The sequence below is a fragment of the Saccostrea cucullata genome, unplaced genomic scaffold (assembly GCF_032062105.1).
Source record: "Saccostrea cucullata isolate Sc308-1 unplaced genomic scaffold, CSIRO_AGI_Scuc_v1 ctg413, whole genome shotgun sequence".
NCBI lineage: Eukaryota > Metazoa > Mollusca > Bivalvia > Ostreida > Ostreidae > Saccostrea > Saccostrea cuccullata.
The window spans coordinates 274,862-294,611 of record NW_026927571.1 but is presented as its reverse complement, the minus strand read 5'-3'; the positions used below and the strand labels follow the sequence as shown (position 1 = coordinate 294,611).

At 34.3% G+C, this 19,750-nt stretch overlaps 2 protein-coding genes across 2 annotated transcripts; both read left to right on the top strand.

The window, feature by feature from the left end:
* Window positions 1–867: 867 nt before the first annotated feature.
* On the top strand, window positions 868–17,622 carry LOC134274796 (uncharacterized). Its single transcript, XM_062757026.1, has 3 exons — window positions 868–943; window positions 14,648–16,687; window positions 17,617–17,622. Exons 2-3 carry the CDS (start codon window positions 15,389–15,391, stop codon window positions 17,620–17,622), a joined length of 1,305 nt encoding a protein of 434 aa, XP_062613010.1. The 5' UTR covers window positions 868–943; window positions 14,648–15,388.
* LOC134274797 (uncharacterized) lies at window positions 1,060–2,602 on the top strand. Its single transcript, XM_062757027.1, has 2 exons — window positions 1,060–2,221; window positions 2,544–2,602. The coding sequence occupies exons 1-2, from the start codon at window positions 1,060–1,062 to the stop codon at window positions 2,600–2,602; spliced, it is 1,221 nt and encodes a 406-aa protein (XP_062613011.1).
* Window positions 17,623–19,750: the final 2,128 nt, after the last annotated feature.

The following is a 19,750-nucleotide window of genomic DNA, read 5'->3' as shown; positions in this document are numbered from 1 at the left end:
ATTTTTTTTCCATAAAATTGTCAGAACAATAATTATCTAATCAAGACCTGTACAAGCTAATGATGTGTTTGGGATGGTAATTAAATAAGTAAATAGATAAAAGGAAGTTTTTGTTTGTAAAGCATTGAACTGCCAGGTAATACTGCCCGAAGCAAGAAACCTGCTGATCGGCAGGGCTTGGTAGTAATTAAATTTCAATGTACCGTATAGTTGAGTTGTTTAGATATGAGTTAGTTTGATTAATATATCAAGTAATTCAATTGCAAGCCGATATCTTAAATATTATTTTTACTTTTTAAAAACAAGTTTATATTTCATATAAATTCATATGCTGTATACAATAAAATTAACCTTTCGGGATCGGCATTCTCAAAATTTAGAGTCGACAATCCTAAAGAACTTACACCGGGAAACGCCAATGAATACAAGAGTGCTCTCTTCTCTTACCAGTTTTTTGCTTTGATAATAAGCCGCAATTTGAAAATAAGCCGGTCTTGAAAATAAGCCCCCACTTTCTTACCAAAACTTAAAATAAGCCTAGGCTTATTTTCAAGATTTTAGGGTATAATGACTAAATAACATCATAAAATGACAAAGTAACATCATATAATGACAAAATACCATAATATAATGACAAAATACCATCATATAATGACGAAGTAACATCATATAATGACAAAATACCATAATATAATGACAAAGTACCAGCATATAATGACAGAATATCATCATATAATGACAAAATACCATCATATAATGACAAAATACCATTATACATGTATAATGAAAGTTCTTCACACGGCGTTCCATAAATAACTATTCGAATGTTTAAACAGAAAACGAAACAAGATTTTCTGGATATAGGTATTTCCCTTTAACAGATAAATCACAGCCCGCCATTTGAAGAGAATACAAGAAAACCCTTATAGTGTTACATATACATGTATGTATAATTATGTTCATTTTAATATCTATCAGGAATGTTAAATTTCTCAAAAATGATATAAAATTCTGACTTTCCTTCCAATAATGATTAAATAAACATAACCTATTCACAGGATGGATCATATTCCCCGTCTATCAGAGGTCATGTATGTTGGTCTGTGTCGTAAGATAGGGGCACCGACAGAAGTGGCTATCAGAAGGAACGTGTCGGACATAAAAGATATGATAGAGAAACCTGTTAATAATCATAATGGATATGCTGTAATGGAAAGTGGTAGTAATAGAGAGGGATTTCGGCTGAGTTCATCTGACATTGATATAATGTTATGGTGTTGTAATTATAAATTAATCACTGACATCTCCCAGTCTCGGTTTTATAATACATCAAAGCATAATATTGTGCTAATGGAAGATTCTGATACACCGCCAGGATTTGTCAGATTACTCCTCCTGACACCACTGCCATACATAGGCATGGTACCATGTCTTGTTTTCTTTAATGGCGGGGCTTATTTATCAAGTCTGCTGTGGAGAGAACACTATTTTCAATACAGGATTAAGAGAGTTCCTAACCCCGAAAATGTCAGAATCCATGGTCCTTGTAGTAGTACTTTCTATGGACCTATCGAATTCGATGTAGCTCACTGTTTAGCCACATTTCCTTGGCCTAAACTAGTAAGAAGTTGGGTTGACAGATGCCAGAGACACACCTGGCCGCCGGTATCTGTGTTGGAAAAAATCCTAAAAAGTGAATGTCACTGTATGCCTATTGGTCATGTTGGTAGTAAAGTTGATGTGACTCCTAACGAACTGGAATGGAGGTTATCATTTTCTCAAGCCGAGCAACAACTAGTGTGTACCATGAATCATGCACAATTTCTATGTTACGGACTCCTGAAAATATTTCTGAAGGAAGTTATCAATTGTGGGGAGGATAAATTACTGTGTTCATATTACATGAAAACCACAATGTTCTGGATGATGCAATTAGGACAAGTGAGATGGTGCCCAAACAGCTTACTGGATTGCTTTTGGAGTTGTTTTAAATATCTTCTTCATTGTGTTTATCGTGGGGTTTTCCCTAATTTTTTTATCGCACAGAACAACATGTTCATGAACAAAATTGTTGATGATTCACGTGAATCTCTTTTACAAAAGCTTTATCAGTATTACAGAATGGGCGTGTCCTGTCTACTGTCGAGTCCAACTCTCAGATCAATCCTTGAACCAGCCCTAACTAGCTTTGTGTTATATCCTGCTGAGGGAGAATTCATAAGTATTGCAAATTTAGATATATGTTGCATACGTGAATTCAATCGATTTAGAGTTCCTGCTCAACACATATGGGAATGTTATCTTTACTTAAAATCAATTAACACACTATCTCAGTTATCATTCTCGCCATACCAGTTGTTAACATTACAGAACTGTACTGCTCAGACTCTTGTTCGATCAGCCTTTATAATGACAAATAGTGCTTCATATTGTACCCATAAAAATATCTATAACTTAGATACAAAAATTTGTGGCATGTTGAAAATGGCAGCAAGATTAGGGTCTGTGTCTTATTTACTTTATCTCACATTGTATTACTACAGAACAAGACGATATGACAAAGCAGTACGATTCAGTAATCTCACTAAACGAAAATTGTTAGATGACTTTATTATATATCAATATATTTTTGATAAACAAAGGTACAATGAAACTGTAGGTAATCTATCTTTGTCTAAAAGAATGGGATTGGCCTGGGTGGATGATGTGTATTTATTTCACAATATCCCATGTATTGAAGAATTATTTTTAGAACAAAATGTGAGTCAACAAAACGGAAGGTCAGACCAACATTTACCACCACTTGTTATAGTAGAGATGTTGTCTGTGTTATCTCACTATAGACTGGGTAATAGATCTCAGTGTTTACAGTCACTGACAGACCTACAGACACTTTTGCTCTATGATGACAGGAGAAAAGTTCCTTTATACACCAGAGACCTATCCTGGCAGATACTAGGGATCTGTCAGCATGTTGTGGGAGACTTACACGGGGCGTTAAGGTCCTTTGAAGAGTCGCTCAGACAGGAACCATTACAGGGCATAAAAGAAGCTACATATTTTAGAACAGAATGTGTTAAACAACAATTACAAAGAAATATGTACATGTACATGTAAAAATAATATGCAAAGTTTCTCTTATAATTTAAAAGTGTGCAGACCAGCTGTACAAAAAATGCATGGCAAACTGAGATAGGCAGTTGGCAGGAATCATTGACAATTTTAGCAAAGCTTAAGCGGTCGGTAAAGGTGAAAAGTATGGATTTACTTTTTATACGCATATTAAAACTATAAAAAGTTGCATTTTGATGTTTTAACATTCCTCTACTCCTACTCCCACTCACGACTTACATACAAATAGACGTTTAATTTTAAAGCAATGTCTACAAGAATGACAAAGTCAGTAAGTGAACATTTGTCAAAAGAATGAATAATAAGAATAGATGCGGGGATATCATTTAGTGAGCTGAGTACTCATAGTACCTCTAGTTTAGGTGCTAGATCCATGTGACGTCACAATTAATTTAATGTTACTTTTCCCCGTACTTTACAGTAAGTTCCACGATCGATACAATGACCTTTGTCAGCAATACATAATATCATTAAGTCAAATGCTGACTGACGTTTTTTATACTAATTTGCATTGGTTGGAGCGTCTGCTCTAAGAGTCGCGAAGTCAGGAGTTAATCCTAATGTAGCAAATTCGATTCCACTGTGGGACATGTCGACATTTATTACCTAGCCCAGCATGTCAATTGCTTTTGATTTATTACAACATAACCTCAGTCTGAGTCGCTGTTTGTGTCCCGTATCATTTCTTTCATGGATCGGAATCTCGCCTTCAGTTTTAAGGAATTTTCCTATATGTCTATGTCAAATTGTGGTCGGTCATTGTGGCTACGCCTTACCCCAGGGAGTCGTAATTTGAACATACTTGAATCTACCATACCTAGGTGCTTCCATATAGATATGATGAATTGCTTTGATAAAAGAGAAGATTACAAAGCCTTTAGGACTTATGATCGTATTGTTGATATAGAGTGTTATAATAGAGAGATTGGAGGCTTGTCACTCATGGAAATAATGAGAAAAACTGTAGCAGTGGACATGGACTTACGTATGATCATGATAAAAGGGTTAGAATTTGAATTTAGTTTGGCAGCACGAAATTTTATTGATGTACCTCCAGATGTTATGGTACTTATGTTGTTAGTGTTGTGTAATCGTGGAAACCCACAAAAACAACACGAGGCTCTTCATGAATTGTATCTTCTCCTCCATTCTGATGAAGGGTGTCATATTAAGACAATATTAAGAGGTATGTCGTGGCAGATTCTTGGTATCTGTCAAGAGGTTTGTGAAGACTATCAGGGGGCACTTTTGTCTTATCAAAAATCTCTAAAAAAAAAAAAAAAGGTACCGCATCATAATTTACAGGAAGCAACCTATCTCAGAATACAAGATGTACAGTGTAGACTCGCAATGGGATAAAGATGTCTCTAAATGAATAGTATTCATCGAACTCAAGACTTTATGTCTATGCAATAGTGTTTATGCAATCGTATTTTCTTGTTTATTCTGCTGTAGTATATGTTAGATGTTTTATATAAAATCAATGTTTGTATAATTCTGCTCTCACTCTGATGAATTTCTGGAGTGTTTACATATAACTTGCAAAGCACATTTGTCGAATATAAAAAGCTTAGTGAAAACTACTGTATTAAAATATGTTTGTGTATATTAAATATATGTGAAAATATATAAATATATATAATTTTCTCTTTAATATTTTGCATCAATCTCAAAATGGTATAATTGTGATTGTTTCAAGTTACGTCTGAATTGCTTTTTTCCGCCATCCCAAGAGGTTCATCAAATATCTATAAGTAGATCATTCTTTTTCGGAGCTTTCTCCAGTTATACGATGACTCATGTCTACTTATTTGTATGACTGAAGTTATGGGATTCTACATGACAAGCAAGTACACAATGTCAATTTGCATTTATACTTGATATATTAAAACGAAAGACAAGTAATGCTAATTTCTAAAATCTTCACTCCTTGACGAAGCAAAGCATGTGTTCATATTTTATGTGCTTGACCAAATGACTCAGCACCTAAAAAGAAGCATTTGTCCTGTTGATGTGCACAGTATAAATGATAGAATTCTATATGATTAAAAATATGGTGGAAAATGGTAATTACTTGTATTTGACATTGTTGGTTCTGGTTTTTATTCACAAAATCTATTGGTGGTTATATGTGCATTTTATTGTACAACTTCTTAAAAGATGATCCTTGAATATTCATAGGCTTTTTTTCATTTCCTTAGGTCACGTGATATCAATTCCAAGTGTTCCTTTACCTTTAGCAAAAGCATCATGTATTTCTTTTTAAACCCTGACCTTAACTCTGACCCTAACCCATGCAGACAAAATCTGAATAACCTACACGTAACCCCAACCCTAATGTTAACCCTTACCCTTGCAGCCTAAACCTGACTTTCCTAATGCTAATGCTAACCCTAACCCTAATGCTAACCCTAACCCATGCAGACAAACTCTGACTAACCTACATGTAACCCTGACTCTAATGCTAACCGTAACCCTTTAGCCTAAACCTGACTAACCTAACCCTTATGCTAACCCTAACCTTGCAGCCTAACCCTGACTAACATAACGCTAATGCTAACCCTAACCCTGATGCTAACCCTAACCCATGCAGACAAACCGTGACTAACGTACATGTAACCTTAACATGCTTAACCCTAATGTTAACCTTAACCCTTGCAGACAAACCCTGACTTACCTAACCTTATGCTAACCCTTACCTTGCAGCCTAACCCTGACTAACCTAACCCTAATGCTAACTTTAACCTATGCAGCCTAAACCTGAGGGTTTAATAGTAATACAACATAAAATTTTATATGGAAAGATTTTAAGTTTTTTATGAGTAATTGGTGTGTGAATCACACAGACTTGTCACCTTGGCATATTTCATGAAGCTCGCTAGTGCTTAATAAAAAAATATGCCTACGTGCAAGTCTGTGTTATTCTCACACCAATAATTCACACTAAACTTAAAAACATTCCTTATATTTACATTTTACATGTTTGGAAGCACCGAAAATATACTTAATATTTGAATTTCTCGCTGCCCTTTATTGTTATACATGTAGTTTTACTTACGTCTCTGTAGCAGTATTGTGACGCCACGATAACGCATGTTTCTCTATGTATATTTCTACGCTTGAGTATACACGAAAATGATTTTCAAATCAATTTCACAGCTGGCTTTGTAGAAAAACAAAGCGAAAGTAAATATAAAAAAAATGATATAATGATGTCCACCTCTACATGTTTTCAAAACGAATATAGTTATATTCTGTCTCTCTTCGTTCGTTTGAATATAAATCATTGTGATACTTTTAAAATTGTATTTAAACATTGCTATGAAAAAATATATATTAAACTCGTGTATATGAAATACTGCTCGTCAGAATGTTTATTTTATAAAAAAATAAAGAAATTTTAAGTATTTACATGCTATTTATTATTTTATTTGATCATAAAATTTATTTTTCTTGTCGGTAAATGCAAGTACATTTTATTGCCTTACAAAATACAAATGTACGACTTAATTAATATCTTTTTGCTTACTGGGTCATTATATCAACTAGAGAACTTGCAAAATGCTGACTTAAAACGAGACAATTAGAATCCTTGTTTCACCAACTTGTTTGTTGATACGTTATCTTAATCGTTCGTGCTTAAAGAGAATGCCTTGCTTATCAAGTCAACTGGAAAAGTAGAATTCATAACTTTAATCAAAGTGCTAATGTTGTATAAAGGTACTCTTAACCATTTTTTCCTCATAAAATATTAAAATATGAAACAAGCATATCATACACTGAGGTATCTTTCTATTTCAGTTTCACTATATAATACTGAGTTGATATCTGAATAGAAATGAAATCAATAATACGTCGCCGATATCTCTAAATATCGAGGTGAGTGAGAGAGTAATAAGTTTAAGAAATACCAGAAAAGGGGGGAATGTGCATACACTTTTAGACAAAATCAAGTCTATTTTTTCATAGGATTGAGATCACATGGACTATTATTGCTCAGGATCTAAGACATTTAGAGTTAACTCTCTTATATATTTTTTTTTCTTTTTAAGATGTTTATATAGATTTTCCTACAACTTTTGATGGACGCCAGACTATGGATTTTCTTTCTTTATAAGCTACGTATAATAGAACCAGCGTATGAAACAATATAATTTTGTAACGTCAGAATGTTATTTTTAGTTTTGTAGAGGAAATTTTTATAATTGCTTCTATTTCTTATTCGAAGTAAATATTTATGAAACGCCAGATTAACAATATATATATTGAAATAATTGTACGTATCTTCAAATATTTGTACCTAACTTCAAATCAATTGAACCTATCTTTAATTCATTCGAATCTATTTTTAATTCAATTGTACCTATTTGTAATTCTATTGTATCTATCTTTAATTATCATTATTCTTTATTGCTTAATACATCCGTATTGTCACAATTTATTACAAATATAGTTTGGTATGGTATGGTATGGTATGGTATCAATGCATGAAAAAACAGCACCTAGTTTATATAATGAAGTCACTTGGAATGGCGCGTCTATACATTAGATATAAAAACTTTGAATCGCATAATAAATGTAAATAAATATACTGATATACGACTGGACAAACGAAGAATGAATCACATCTTTTCATTTATAAATTTTGAAAAAGCTAAATGCAGAAATTTACCTAAATTACAAAGCTCAGAAAAGTTTTGTACACTAATATTTTCAATAAATGGACTAGTTTGAATGCAGATGTTTTTTTTCAGTAAAAACCTTTAATATACCGATATTTACTTCTCAAGTCCTTGTACGTATAGGGGACAAATTAAAATAAAATGAATATCATCTTCTATGATGTTTTTACAAAATTTTCAAAATCTAAATTCCTTCACAATATTTCTATGCCTGACAGTTTCAATTGAAAGGTTATGCATTTTGTCGGACCCAAGAACCAAGCTGTCTGCCTGAGGCCGTTAGGCAGAAAGCAGAAAGTTTGGTTCGAGGGTCCTGCAAAATGCATTTTGCCCGATAACTCTGTCAATAAATGTTTTGTTATACATTTTGTTTTATATTTTTTGACATACGTGTATTTTGAACTATATTCCGTAATGATACATCATTTCTGTCACTGTTTAACACCAACGAATGAAAATGACATTAAGCTCTGCCAATTCTGTGACGTAAGCGGTCCAACATCTCTCCTAGCGGTCCAACATCTCACTCAGCAGTCCAACATTGATTTTTTTGCCCGCTCTTGAAAACATTAAAATTGTTGGACTTTTTTCCGTATAGACTTGTATTGGAACATTTTTTAAGGTATAACATCACATTCATTGAACAAATATTCATAACACATTTTCAAAATACAATTGTCAGTTTTTAACAGCTTGAACCAAAATTTAGAAAAGCAAAAATGCGAACAATTTTCATAGGCAGTCTACTAGTTTCAACATAAACATGGCTCCTTCTTACACCTAAAACAATTTTAATAAAGTCCAAGTGCACATTTTCAATATCACTAGCATTGCGTCCATCCCATATTTCACAACCATAATTTAACATATGCTTGAAACATAAGTATCAAAAAGTGAAAACATTGATTCAGTATTTAGACAGATTTGGTTGATTATTGATTTCATCGAAAACATTGCTTTTCAACCTGGATTGCCAGCTGTTTTTGTGTATTATTAAATTTTCCTTTATAATTCAAATGTACACCTCTTCCCGTGGGGATCCGGGTTAGAATAGGTCCTCAGTACCCCATTGTTTGTCCTAAAAGGCGACTAAATGGTGCGGTCCTTCGGATGAGACCGTATAAACCGAGGCCCCGTGTCACAGCAGGTTGGGCACGATAAAGATCCCTCCCTACTCAATGGCCTTGAGTGCCGAGCATAGGACTAAATTTGCAGCCGTTCACCGGCAATGGTGACGTCTCCATATCAGTGAAATTTTCTGGAGAGGGACCTTAAACAGTTAACAATGAATCAATCAATCAAAAGCACACCGAAATATATAAATTGGTCAACAATTTCAATTGGTTCACCATTTAAATGCCGTTTTTCTTCCTTACGTAATTTATCTTCGTTTCTAAAAAATAACAATTTTGTTTTCGATATATCAAGAGACAAGTTCCATTTCGTAGAATAATCATATAATGTATTTTGCATTCTTTCAATTATACAAAACTGTTTTTTCAATTGTACATAATTTGAATTCCATATACCTTTAATTCATTTGTATTATTGTCATGATCATAGATTGACCTGAACCACGTGTTCTAAGTAAAATGTATGTATTTGGCGTAAACGTTGCTATTCAACGATTGGTCAGTTGCTCGTGGGTACGATCCTCTGTGCGTATTAATATCAATAGCCATATACGGCAAACAAAGCTTTGTCAGTGTAGATGTTATTACACATTTTACCAACAAGTGTGCTCTAATCTTCGCTGTTAATTTTGATGATATATTGTTATTTTACAACAACCCCCCTTTACCCACCATTTTTTTGCTTAAAATCATGAAAGTCTTTCAGAAAGGTTTGGAAACACATTTTTCACAGGACAACTTTTCAAAAGAAAAGGCGGTATTATATTTTTTGCACCATTATTTCACTTAAACTTCATACTACTTAACGGTATCCCGATCCTGATGTTATACCTGTTTAAAATTTATCTTCATATAGGGGGCCTAATGTTGAAGTATCATCATATAATGACAAATTTCCAGCATATGATGAAAAAGTAGTAGCATATAATGACAAAGTAATAGCATATAATGACAAAATAGTAGCATATAATGCTTATTTACTTATGGTTACTTCTGGTATTTTTCCAACACAGGTCCTGTCAAGGTCCTCTTCGTCGGACTCCAAACTTGCTTTGTGACTACTTGGGTGACTACGGGTGTAATCGGTTTTAAAGTCTACTTTGTAATTATAGAGCACATCCTGGTCATTCCAGAAGTTGTCTAGTCTATTCTTGAAGGTATTCAGAGTTTTAGCACTTACAACATCCTCTGGTAAGCTATTCCATGGAATCTGCTTGGTAGCTCTTCTCTGCACTCCTTCAATCAACTCTATGTGTCATGATTTGAAAGGGAACCAGACCAAACTGGCATAGTCTAAATGTGTCCTGACAAATGTCTTATAAAGAGGAATGAAAGTTTCTTCGTCTAAATGTTGAAAAGTTCGCCTTAACATTGCAAAAATAGAGTTTGCCTTTTTCACCTTCTCGCTTATGTGTCTGTCAAAGCTGAGTTGTTCATCTATGATGACTCCTATGTCTTTTTCCTCTTGTACCTTCTCCAGAGTGCGTCCTAACAGCTCATACTCAAAGTCTTGGTCTCGGTCTTTCTTTCCAATGTGCATGTGTTTACATTTTTCCGTTAGTTTCTCAAGATCTCTTTGAAGTGTCATTTTATCTTCCCTACTCTTAACTATGTTGAAGATTTTCGTGTCGTCGGCAAATAGGTACACAGTAGAGCTCACGATATCAGGGAAATCGTTGATAAATATGACGAACATTATCGGCCTAATTACTGACCCCTGTGGAATGCTGGAACTTACGATATGCCATTTAGATGTTGCCCCGTTTATGGATACTTGTTGTTTCCTTCCACTTAGGTAGTTCCTTATCCATTCTATAAGTTCTTTTCCTATTCCATATGCTTCCAGTTTCTTAAGCAGTCTGTTATGTGGGACAGTATCAAAGGCCTTTTGATAGTACATGTAGATACAGTCAACATCATGTCCTCTGTCCAAAGACTCTGTCCATTCCTCTAATACCCTTAACAGTTGTAGTGAAGTTGATCTACCACTGATAAAGCCATATTGTTTAGTTGTAAAGAGGCTGTTGCTTACAAAGTGATCTATTATGTGGTCCCTAACTAGTCTCTCCATGACTTTACACACCACTGACGTTAAGCTCACTGGTCTGTAGTTTCCTGCTATCGCCTTGTTTCCTTTTTTAATGATCGCGCTAATACGTGCTGTTTTCCATTCTTCTTGAACTTTTCTCTCATCTACTGACTTCCTAAAGATTCTTGCAAGGGGTTCTGCTAATTCCACTCTTAATTCCCTCCATAGCCTTGGATGCATGTTGTCTAATCCTGCTGACTTATCTGGCTTTAACAGGTTCAGTGCTTTGATAATTCCTTCCTCCAATATTCTTAATTATGTCCATTCCTTCTTGATAGGGCGTTTGTCCACTTCAGGTATGGCTTCCTCAGGTTCTTGTGTAAAAACGCTACTAAAAAGGCTGCTAAAATATTTGCTTTCTCTTCATCCACTTCTGTTTTATTGGACTTTGGATTTTTAGGGTCGACACACAGTTCCCCGATTCCTTGTCTCGTTTTACTTTTTGAGTTAATATACTTTCCAGTATTGCACTGCAAACATAGTTAAAGCAGATAAGTGGTCGCTCTTTCCTAATCCGCTTTGGTATTCCATTTCCTCCACAGAATTTTCATCCTTTGTGCTCACAAGATCCAAAATGGTTGAAATGTTCGTTCCTCTCCACCTTGTTGGTTTTGTGACGGTTTGGAACATGAAGTTGTCCTGCAGACAATCTATGAATTTCTGCTCAGCAGAGTTATCACTTTTTGTACACAGTAAATCCCAGTCTATATTAGGATAGTTGAAATCTCCCATAATGAGATAGTGTTTGCACTTCATTCTTGAGGCTTCAGTTATTAGCTAGGTTTCTTAAACATTCATGTTTTTTTTCGGTATTGTCTGACGTTAACCGATAAATAAGGCCAACTAGGAAATAGTTTGTGCTGTTAATCTTTATTTTCACAAAAAGCTGCTCCTCAAAGGACGCTGAAAGTTTTGCCTTCTCTGCAAAAAGAGAATCATGTACATATAAAAGTAGTGCTCTACCTATGCTGCTTTCAATATTTACATGAAACATCCTGTATTCCTTCGTCCAATCCATCGTATATTCAGCTGGATTAGGTGCACATGTTGCATTTTTTGCCTTCATCTGTTATTCCTATTATCAATGGCTTTGTTTTATCCTGACCTGGAACTCATTGAACTTATTTCTAAATTGGTCTGCATTGGTGTAAAAGAACGAAAGTTTGTTTATCACTTTAAAACTATATACATTATTTACATTCCTCTTTGTATCTTCTAGTCTGGATCGCTTACCCTGAGCTTTACCACTTTCCTTGCCCAAGGTGGACCGTGCACACTGTTATTGAATTCCCCCGAACCATTTTTATTCACTTCCTTGGCTTTCATATACAGTTTCTTTTCATTTTCCCTCTCTGTCCGTGTCAAATCATTTGCGAGTAGTACTTCACTGAATTCAATCTTTTCCCGCAACTTTCCACCTCGTTTAAAGAACTCCACTTTTTTTTCTGGGGATGAGAAAGTAACGAACAATGGACGGCGTTTCTTATCCTTATTAAATTTACCAAGTCTCAATAACTTTATTATGCTTTCATCTGGGATGTTCACTTCACAAACATCAGCAATTTCTTTCACCTGATCTGTGTCATAGGAACGACGTACTTCCTTATTGTCTGAGTCACTTTCCTCTATCCCATAGATGATCATGTTACATTCTCTGTTTTTCCTCTCATTAATTCACTCAGTACTGCTGATACTGGCACGGTGTGTTTTCCAGATTCTCTAGCAGCCTCGTCCTCTGTATCAGCTTGATTTGATTCTGTTGATTTCTGTATTGCCTCAGAAACTATCTCCCTCACTTGATTTTCACTGCATTTATTCTCCAGCTCGTCCTCCAGATACTTCATTCTGCTGTCGAACATCTTCATCATGTCTTTACATCTCTCCTCAATTTCTCTGTCCACAATGATATTTTTCTCCACTTTTTCTCGGCATGGCACACAGAACCACATGATATCACTACTGTCCATCAGATTGTATTCTTAATGAATGATGAAAACAATGAAAAGTAGTAGCATATAATTACAAAGTAGTAGCATATAAGTATTGGATTTATGCCGAATACAGTTCTGTACTAAAAGATATCAGACAGTTATTTTTAATACAGAATTGTATGAGGCGTATATCGTACTTAAAACATTGCTTTTGAGTTACCTGAGACAGTCCGAAATTAGAACAAAAGATAAGGTGTTAATGACCATTGAAGCAACAGGCTTAAGTGAAAAGTACTCAGTATATTGTGATTTGGCTACACTGAAGAAAGTATTTGAAAGAATTTGAAAAGGAGATTCGGGACAAAATTTTTCTTCATTTAAACACACACGGAGATTAAATCAGTGCAACGAATTATTATACAATCTAGTGAATGATGAATTTAAAACGAAGGGAAATTAACGATATGAAGAATATTTACAGAATATTATGCAGATTCTAAAGGTACACTTGTCCATTTTATTTTCTATGATAAGCGTCAACATATACCTATCTTTTTGATGTTTCATAATACAGAAAAAACAAATATAATCAATAATCCAGGAGTTTTGAGGGAACCGTTGCGAATCTTTCAAATTGAGTATTAATTATCATATACTAGGCCTAGTTACTTTGATTTTGCATCTATATGCATTTTCCTTTTGATAAGAAAAATGAAATTTGTGTTTTATTATGAATTTATTGTTTGGGCTTTGAAAGTTTATTTCCTTCTCTGCGGACCCCCAGTGTGTCCAGTCTTTTTCAAAAACAAGAGAAAAGGGGTTGAAACACTTTTACAATTTTAATACGTTTATTAGAAGTTTACCGTTTTTTTGTATTTTTTTTATGTTTGTTTTTACTTTGCATTATCTGGTCTTCCGCATGTGCTTCTTCCTATCATACTTTATTCAATGTAAATGAAAGTTTGATTTTTTTTTGCAATGTTTTAAACTTTCTAAATCATCATGTTAGAAATTTAAATTGATTTTTGTTAAATTAGCACACCTTTTATTTCTTTTGTTCAGTAGCAGTCCAATTTGAAGGATATCAGTGCTGAGACACTCTGATATTACGATTAATATCAGACTGCTCACTAATATCGGACTGCCATACATGTACGTACATTTTAAGAGTGCAAGAACAAAGGAATGACAACACAGCAATGTTTTAATGAGAAGTAGTAGCATATAATGACAAAATACCATAATATAATGACAAAATACCATCATTTAATGTAAAGTAGTAGCATATAATGACAAAATACCATAATATAATGACAAAATACCATCATATAATGACAAAGTACATGTACCAGCATATAATGACAAAATATCATCATATAATAACAAAATACCATCATATAATGACAAAATACCATTATATAATAAAAGTTCTTCACACGGCGTTCCATAAATAACTATTCAAATGCTTAAACAGAAAACGAAACAAGATTTTCTGGATATCGGTATTTCCCTTTAACAGATAAAGCACAGCCCGCCATTTGAAGAGCTTATAGTGTTACATATACATGTATGTATAATTATGTTCATTTTAATATCTATCAGAAATGTTAAATTCCTCAAAAATGATATAAAATTCTGACTTTCCTTTATATAATGATTATATAAACATAACCTATTCAGAGGATGGATCATATCACCCGTCTATCAGGTGTCCTGTATGTTGGTCTGTGTGGGAAGATAGGGACACCGACAGAAGTGGCCATCAGAAGGGACGTGATCGACATAAAAGAGATGATACAGAAACCTGTTAATAATCATAGAGGATATACTGTAATGGATAGTGGTAGTTATAGAGAGGGATTTAGGTTGACATCATCTGACATGGATTCAATGTTCTGGCTTTGTAATTATAAATTAATTACTGACATCTCCCAGGCTCAGCTTTATAATACATCAAAGCATACTATTGTGCTAATGGAAGATTCTGATACACCGCCAGGATTTGTCAAACTGCGCCTCCTAACACCAGTGCAATACATAGGCACGGCATCATGTTTTGTTTTTTTTAATGGTTGGGCTTATTTATCGAGTCTGCTGTGGAGAGAACAATTTTTTCAGTTAAAGATTAAGACAGGTTTTAACCCTGAAAATGTCAGAATTCATGGTCCTTGTAGTAGTAGTTTCTATGGACCTATTGAATTCGATGAAGCTTACTGTTTAGCCACATTTCCTTGACCTAAACTATTAGGAAGTTGGATTGAAAGATGCCAGAGACACACCTGGCCGCCGGTACCTGTGTTAGAAAAAATCCTAAAAAATGAATGTCACTGTGTGCCTATTGGTAGTAAAGTTGATGTGACTCCTAACGAACTGGAATGGAGGTTATCATTTTCTCAAGCCGAGCAACAACTAGTGTGTGCCATGAATCATGCACAATTTCTATGTTACGGACTCCTGAAAATATTTCTGAAGGAAGTTATCAATTGTGGGGAGGATGAATTACTGTGTTCATATTACATGAAAACCACAATGTTCTGGATGATGCAATTAGGACAAGTGAGATGGTGCCCAAACAACTTACTGGATTGCTTTTGGAGTTGTTTTAAATATCTTCTTCATTGTGTTTATCGTGGGGTTTTCCCTAATTTTTTTATCCCACAAAACAACATGTTCATGAACAAAATTGTTGATGATTCACGTGAATCTCTTTTACAACAGCTTTATCAGTATTACAGAATGGGCGTGTCCTGTTTACTGCTGAGTCCAACTCTCAGATCAATCCTTGAACCAGCCCTCAGTACCCCGTCCTTTGAATTATCTCCTGCTGAGGGAGAACTCATAAGTATTGCAAATTTAGATATATGTTGCATACGTGAATTCAATCGCTTAAGAGTTCATGCTCAATCCATATGGGAATCTTATCTTTATTTAAAATCAATTAACACACTATTTCGGTTTTCAAACTCACCACACCAATTATTAACATTAAAGTACTATACTGCTCAGACTCTTGTTCGTTCAGCCTTTATAATGACAAATAGTGCTTCATATTGTACCCATAAAAATATCTATAACTTAGATACAAAAATTTGTGGCATGTTGAAAATGGCAGCAAGATTAGGGTCTGTGCCTTATTTACTTTATCTCGCATTGTATTACTACAGAACAAGACGATATGACAAAGCAGTACGATTCAGTAATCTCACTAAACGAAAATTGTTAGATGACTTTATTATATATCAATATATTTTTGATAAACAAAGGTACAATGAAACTGTAGGTAATCTATCTTTGTCTAAAAGAATGGGATTGGCCTGGGTGGATGATGTGTATTTATTTCACAATATTCCATGTATTGAAGAATTATTTTTAGAACAAAATGTAAGTCAACAAAGGAGAAGGCAAGACCAACATTTACCACCATTTGTTATGGTAGAGATGTTGTCTGTGTTATCTCACTATAGACTAGGTAATAGATCTCAGTGTTTACAGTCACTGACAGACCTACAGACACTGTTGCTCTATGATGACGGGAGATATGTTCCTTTTTACACCAGAGACCTATCCTGGCAGATACTAGGGATCTGTCAGCATGTTGTGGGAGACTTACACGGGGCGTTACGGTCCTATGAAGAGTCACTCAGACAGGAACCATTCCAGGGCATAAAAGAAGCTACATATTTTAGAACAGAATGTGTTAAACAACAATTACAAAGAAATGTGTACATGTAAAAATAATATGTAAAGTTTCTCTTATAATTTAAAATTTGCAGACCAGCTGTACAAAAAATGCATAGCTCACTGAGATAGGCAGTTGGCAGGAATCATTGACAATTTTAGCAAAGCTTAAGCGGTCGGTAAAGGTGAAAAGTATGGATTTACTTTTTATACGCATATTAAAACTAGAAAAAGTTGCACTTTGATGTTTTAACATTCCTCTACTCCTACTCCCTCATACGACTTACATACAAATAGACGTTTAATTTTAAAGCAATGTCTACAAGAATGACAAAGTCAGTAAGTGAACATTTGTCAAAAGAAAGAATAACAACAATAGATGCGGGGATATCATTTAGTGAGCTGAGTACTCATAGTACCTCTAGTTTATGTGCTAGATCCATGTGACGTAACAATTAATTTAATGTTACTTTTCCCCGTAGTTTACAGTAAGTTCCACGATCGATACAATGACCATGTCAGCAATACATAATATCATTAAGTCAAATGCTGACTGACGTTTTTCATACTAATTTGCATTGGTTGGAGCGTCTGCTCTAAGAGTCGCGAAGTCAGGAGTTGATCCTAATGTAGCAAATTCGAATCCCACTGTGGGACATGTCGACATTTATCAGCTAGCCCAGCATGTCAATTGCTTTTGATTTATTACAACATTACCTCAGTCTGAGTGTCCCGTATCATTTCTTTCATGGATCGGAATCTCACCTTCAGTTTTAAGGAATTTTCCTATATATGTCTATGTCAAATTGTGGTCGGCCATTGTGGCTACGCCTTACCCCAGGGAGTCGTAATTTGAACATACTTAAATCTACCATACCTAGGTGCTTCGATATACATGTAAATATGATGAATTATGGCTTTGATAAAAGAGAAGATTACAAAGCCTTATATCATTTATGATCGTATTGTAGATATAGATTGTTATAATAGAGAGATTGGAAGCTTGCCACTTATGGAAAGAATGGGGAAAACTGTAGAAGTGGACATTGACTTACGTATGATCATGATAAAAGAACTGGAATTTGAATTTAGTTTGGTAGCACGAAATTTTATCGATGTACCTCCATATGTTATGGTACTTATGTTGTTAGAGTTGTGTTACCGTGGAAACCCACAAAAACAACACGAGGCTCTTGATGAATTGTACCTTCTCCTTCATTCTGACGAAGGACGTCATATTAAGACAATATTAAGAGGTGTATCGTGGCAGATTCTTGGGATCTGTCAAGAGGTTTGTGAAGACTATCAGGGGGCACTTTTGTCTTATCAAAAATCTCTTAAAGAAGAACCGCACCATAATTTACAGGAAGCAACCTATCTCAGAATACAAGATGTTCAGTGTAGACATGCAATGGGATAAAATGTCTATAAATGAATATACATGTAGTGTCCATTGAACGCAGACTATGTTTATGCAATGTTTTTCATGCAAATGTATTTTGAGGTTTACTTTGCTGCAGTATAAGTTTGATGCTGTATATAAAATTAATGAAGTTTAATTTAAATCTCTTCTCACTCTGATGAATTTCTTGAATGCTTACGCATAACTTGCAAAGTACATTTGTCAAATATAGGAGTTTTATGAAGAGACTTACTTTTACATTCGACAGCTGACTTTTACATTTTAGTAAATGGAGTTTATTTGTGTTTAAATTGTAAAAGTCAGTCGTCAACTGCAAAAGTATGTCTCTTCATAAAACCCCATTAATATAAGCTTATTGAAAACTTCTGTATTTACAATATGTTGTGTATATAAAATATGTGTGAATATATACACGTGTACATGTATATATTTTTCTTTTTAAATATTTTGCATCAATCTTAAAATGGTATAATCGCGATTGTTTCAAATCAAGTCTAAATTGCTTTCTTCCACCATCTTAAGAGGTTCATCAAATACTTATCTTCAATGAGTTTTTTGTATTTCTATAAGTCATTCCGTTTTCAGATTTCTCCAGTTATACAATGACTCATGTCTATTTATTTATATGACTGAAGAAATTGGCTGCCACATGACAAGCAAGTATACAGTGTCAATTCGAATTTATACTTTGAAATATTAAACTGAAAGAGAACTAATGCTAATTTTTGAATTTTTTCTCCTTGACGAAGCAAAGCATTTGTTAATATTTGTTAGTGCTTGACAAAATGACTCAAAACCTAAAAAAAAGGCATTTGTCTTGTTGATGTGCACAGTATAAATGAAAAACATTTGCATGATTAAAAATTTGTTGGAAAATGGTAATTATTTACATGTGTATTTATTGTTAGTTCTTGTTTTTATACACTAAACCTATTTGTGGTTATCTGTGCATTTGAGACGCATCACCTATGTTAAAATCATGAAAAGACAAGTTATTTCAGTTCACGTAAAATTAAGAAATTTTTGCATTACGAAATCAAGAAAAGTTCTATACATTTCAGTTCAAGTAAAATTAAGAAATTTTTGCACTACGAAATCAAGAACAGTTCTATACATTTAACCATTTTACCATTTTACCAAAAGCATCATGCATTTCTTGTTTAAACCTTACCCAAACTCTTACCCTAACCCTTGCAGTCTAACCAGTAAGCTAATCCCAACACTTGCAGCCTAACCCTAATGCTGATCCCAACTCTTGCAGCCTAACCCTTATGCTAACCCTAACCCACATTGGAAAATTAAGTACGATTTTTTTTTTACATTCTGTACGCTTCCCTTAATAAGTCAATTAAAGCATGAAGAGCAATTCAGATACATACTTTAAGTATATTTTATTGTACTACCTCTTTTAAAGATGGTCCTTGAATATTCATAGGCTATTTTTCATTTCCTTAAGTCACGTGATTCCAATTCCAAGTCTTCCTCTACATTTACCAAAAGCATCATGCATTTCTTGTTTAAACCTTACCAAAACTCTTACCCTAACCCTTGCAGCCGAACCAGTAAGCTAATCCCAACTTTTGCAGCCTAACCTTAATGCTGATCCAAACTCTTGCAGCCTAACCCTAATGCTGATCCCAACTCTTGCAGCCTAACCCTAATGCTAATCCCAACTCTTGCAG